Source organism: Sitodiplosis mosellana, unplaced genomic scaffold (genome assembly GCF_009176505.1).
Source record: "Sitodiplosis mosellana isolate CC-2019 unplaced genomic scaffold, AAFC_SMos_1.0 Smas_scaffold_91, whole genome shotgun sequence".
In the NCBI taxonomy this organism is placed as follows: Eukaryota; Metazoa; Arthropoda; class Insecta; order Diptera; family Cecidomyiidae; genus Sitodiplosis; species Sitodiplosis mosellana.
The window spans coordinates 1-4,429 of record NW_022595333.1 but is presented as its reverse complement, the minus strand read 5'-3'; the positions used below and the strand labels follow the sequence as shown (position 1 = coordinate 4,429).

The following is a 4,429-nucleotide window of genomic DNA, read 5'->3' as shown; positions in this document are numbered from 1 at the left end:
TCCTGCATTGAAAGTGTCCATGTGTGAGAGGATGTGTTGTACGGTGTTATAGATGGTTGACTGATAAGAAAAAGTGGCAAAGACGCGTGCAGCATGGAAACAATATTATTTCACGTATGTTTGTCATTTCACCCAGGGAAATTGAATTGTTTCATTTACGTTTACTCCTTTTACACGTTAAGGGTGTAATGTCTTTTGCAGACTGTAGATCATACAATGGTGTTGTTTATAATTCATTTATTGAAGCGTGTCATGCTCGCGGTATTGCTTCAAATGATAATGAGTGGCGTGAGTGTTTGAACGAAGCAAAACAATTTCATTCACCTAAACAATTGCGTCATTTGTTTGCGGTAATTCTTGCTTTGAATGTGCCAGCAAATTCATTGCTTCTCTGGAATGAATTTAAAACGTTTTTGAGCGAAGATTTTTCAAGAGATTATTCGGCTGATATTTCATTTAATCGTGCTTTACTTGAAATTGAAGAAGTGTTGATTTCACATAATGTATCGTGTGAGGCTCTTGGTTTGCCTGTTCCTACTATATTATCTGACGTACCGGATGAAGATGTGATGGACCCGTACGAACAACAAGTTATATTTGATGATTTGTATGATCAGGCAAATATTGAGCAACGTAATGTTATTAACACTGTTGTTCGTGAAGTTCAGTTTCACGACACTGGGTCTAATGTATTTTTGCTCACAGCACATGCAGGTTGTGGTAAAACTTTTACGCAAACTGCTATTATTCATAGATTAAATGCTCTTAATCTTCGTTGTCTTCCGACTGCTTTTAGTGGTATTGCTTCTACACTTTTGGCGGGTGGTAGAACTTTGCACAATGCATTTAAATTACCTATTCCAATTACTGAAACATCTGTGTCCAGTGTTACACCTAATAGCGTTTATGGTCGGTATTTAAATTCATTGGCACTGATAATTATTGATGAAATATCAATGTGTCCATTGTTATTATTGAAGCTTTTGGACCGTTTATTCAAGGATTTGTGTACCGATGAAAACAAAAAGCATTTATTATTCGGTGGAAAAACGTTTTTGTTATGTGGAGATTTTCGGCAAATTTTGCCTGTGATTCCGCATGGGTCACGAGCCACTTTGATCGATAATTGCATAACAAGTTGGGACGAGTTTGAAAATTTTCATCGTTTCACTCTGAACCAAAACATGAGAGCTTCTCCGAATGAAATTGAATATGTCAATTTTTTGAAACGGCTTGGGAATGGTGAATTGAGACACTATCGTCAATTTGGTGAAAATATTGTTGAAATCCCACTACAATGTGTGGGGAATATTAATGATATAATTGATGAAGTGTATGGAAATATTGCGCAGAATATTTTGTCCGACCGTATTCTCTTTTCCGTTATTTTAGCCACAACTAATGATGATTGTGTTGCAATTAATAACGATGTATTGAATCGTATGCCTGGTGTGTTAAAGACATATAACAGTTACGATAAAGTGATATGCGATAACGAGTTGGAAGTTAACAATTATCCTGTTGAATTTTTAAATTCACTTAATGTGAGTGGTTTACCACCACATAAGTTGAAATTGAAAATTGATTGTGTCGTATTACTTATTCGTAATTTGAATACCAAAGAGGCATTGGTAAATGGCACACGTATGCGAGTCAAACAACTTCATAATAATGCCATTGATTGTGAAGTTTTAACCGGCACTTCGAAGGGAAAGCGTATTTTGATTCCACGTATAAACTTGACATATTCTGGAACACTCTTGCCATTTGATTTTCAAAGAACACAATTTCCGGTTATACCTGCATTCGCAATGACGATCAATAAATCGCAGGGGCAAACGTTCGATAGGGTTGGTGTTTTATTACGTCGCCCAGTCTTTACTCATGGACAACTTTATGTTGCCGCAAGTCGCGTGAAGTCATTTGATTGTTTGAAATTTTATATCGAGGCTGGAAGTGTGCAAGGACAATTAGCGAATGATGAGCGTTACTTTACTCAAAATTTTGTATTTACTGAAATTTTGCGTAAATAGTTTTTTATTTGCTATTAAAAGTGTAATTACTTTCAATTTAGTGTAATTATTTTCATAAGAGTATGTCAAGTATTTCTTTTTATCATTAAGTTTTGTAGGTTATTGTTTCTTTAATATATATTTTCATGTTTTCATTGTCTTTGTTGTTTGTGAAACTTCATTGCCTTATATCTCTCTTTCTCTGCTTATCAAGAATCAATTGTTGGCAAAAAAGCCGCCGAGAAGGCCGAGCAAAAGCGTAAAGCTGAAGCTGCTTTTTCCGCTATGGATCAAATTGAAGAAATGCGTGCTGGAATGGTTGCCAGAGAGTTAAATAATGCCGAGTATGCACGTAGAGCTCAGGCTGCTTTGGCTGCTATGGATAAAATTGAAGCAAGTCAAGATGAAGCTATTGCTCGCGCTTCTGTTGTTGCTGCCGAAGCCGAAAAGAAGCAAGAAAATTTGTTGCAACAAATGGCGCAATTGCGGTCTGCAGAAGGGGCTATTACGAAAGCAATTATAGAAAGGGTGGGAAAATTGTGTGACGAGCGAGATCAATTGCGTCGAGAATGCCAAGAATTAAAAGCCAATCGGGATGGACGTTTGCCCAATTTTTTCCGGGAGCAATTCCCTGGGGAATGTAAGTCTTCTTAAATATATTATTGCGAAATGATTTTGTTAATTTTATTGTTCATTTTCAGTGGGTCAAGGTGCTGATGCACCTGTGCGCGAAAAGCCTATCGTGCAGTTGATTGAAGAATTGGTTTATAACTTGAATTCCGACCAAAAATTCGTTTTGCGCAATATAAACGAATATTTCGTCAAATTGATCAATAAAAATCAGTCGTTGGAAGCAAAGGTGAAAGTAAACGAAGCAAAGTTACGATTGGCGGGTTCTGTCAGCTCTGATGCTGGTAATTTGTGGTGTGATTAAATTAAATTATTTCATTCATTTTTAATTATTTACTTTAATTGTATTTCAGATGTCGCAGGACCAAGTGGAAGTGTTAAACAAGCAGTTGAAGTGTCTGTAAATGACCAACGTATGTTTTGCATTGAATATTTTTTTTGTATTGTTTTAACTCTTTTTTTATCTGTTTTAGAAGAAGGTGAAGGAACGGGTGGTGGTGCTGTTCAGTGTGTAGACGTTACTGGGGATAGTCCGCTTTTCGATTGCTACGAGTATGACGACAACGTTGGCAATCCATACCATTATATTGATAACATTATTCGTATCGTCGGTAGTTTTCAGGCCGGTGGTTGCGACCTTGAAACTTTGAAAGGTTTGTTATATCATATTTGTTCGTATTATATATTGAATTGAATATTGAACATTGAACATTTTCAAATTTCTAATTCGTTATTGAATTTCTTCTATAGGTACATACTCGGCTGTTTATGGAACGGTCATGAATATTGAATCATTGGTGATAGCAATGATTCGCGGCTTTATTTTCTCCAATGATGCAACTGAAAAGTTGACGACCACTGATGCTTATTACGATAACAATGTCGAAATTATGAAGCATAACTAAAAAAATGTCATTTTGGCTAATTTTTCAATTTTTTTTATTATCATGCAATTAATCAACATTGTTCAGTATTAATTGATTTATATTAACCAAAGTTTATCAGAAAACCAAAAATTTTTATCATACAATTAATCAGCATTGTTCTGTGTTAATTGATTTGTTTTACAGCAAACAATTCAAACATGATTAATAAATTTTTCATTAACATTTTTGTATTCATATTGGTTTTGTTTTCTGTGTTTCAGTTGCAAAATATGTCTGTGGTGAAGAAGAAAATAACTAAACAATATTATTGTACTTTGGATTTTTGCAATTTTTATGGGGGCGATCTTCATGATTGGGCAAGGCATTTTGATGTTTCACATTGTTCTGAAATTCCGAAGTCCGAAGTGTGTGGTTGTGATTTGAAGGTTTTGTTGCTCGATCAAATCATGAAGCACATGTTTGAAAAGCATACTGATTACTTTTATATGTGTGTTTGTGGTGAACAATTCCAACGTGATTACCAAATGGCGTTGGAACATACCAAGACATGTCCGCACTCTTCGCATCGTTGCGATGTGTGTGGATATGGTCCTTGCCAATGTTCAGACGATGATTTTTTTGTACCTTCACCGTAATCAAGAAGTAGAATCATTTTCGTATATAAATAAATTCAAATTTTATTGAATTTTAAATCGATTGTTTCTGTGGTTAATTTTTAACGGAATTTTTTTGTGAAAGTTCGATGGAAGGGTCATTGGTTATCGCTTTGGTTTGTATTGTTTTTATGGAAATTTTTGATGAGTTTGGTGGAAGTGTTTATGTGTGGTCAAATTTTGACCACTGGCGAACCTAGTATACATTAACACATCGTTCAGTACAGTCAGACGTAGTCAGCTGGTT

General features: G+C 35.3%; 1 protein-coding gene and 1 long non-coding RNA gene across 2 annotated transcripts; both read left to right on the top strand.

The window, feature by feature from the left end:
• The first annotated feature begins 188 nt into the window (after positions 1-188).
• On the top strand, positions 189-2,033 carry LOC129570815 (ATP-dependent DNA helicase pif1-like). The gene has a single exon (XM_055450540.1). The coding sequence runs from the start codon at positions 189-191 to the stop codon at positions 2,031-2,033; it is 1,845 nt and encodes a 614-aa protein (XP_055306515.1).
• Positions 2,034-2,827: 794 nt separating this feature from the next.
• LOC129570816 (uncharacterized) lies at positions 2,828-3,192 on the top strand. The gene is made up of 3 exons (XR_008688169.1): positions 2,828-2,926; positions 2,996-3,055; positions 3,116-3,192. It is a non-coding gene; the product is annotated as an uncharacterized LOC129570816 (long non-coding RNA).
• The last annotated feature ends 1,237 nt before the right edge of the window (positions 3,193-4,429 follow it).

Excerpts from the sequence above, each read along its gene's own strand:
- LOC129570815 (XM_055450540.1), top strand. The coding sequence starts at position 189 with ATGTCTTTTGCAGACTGTAGATCATACAATGGTGTTGTTTATAATTCA.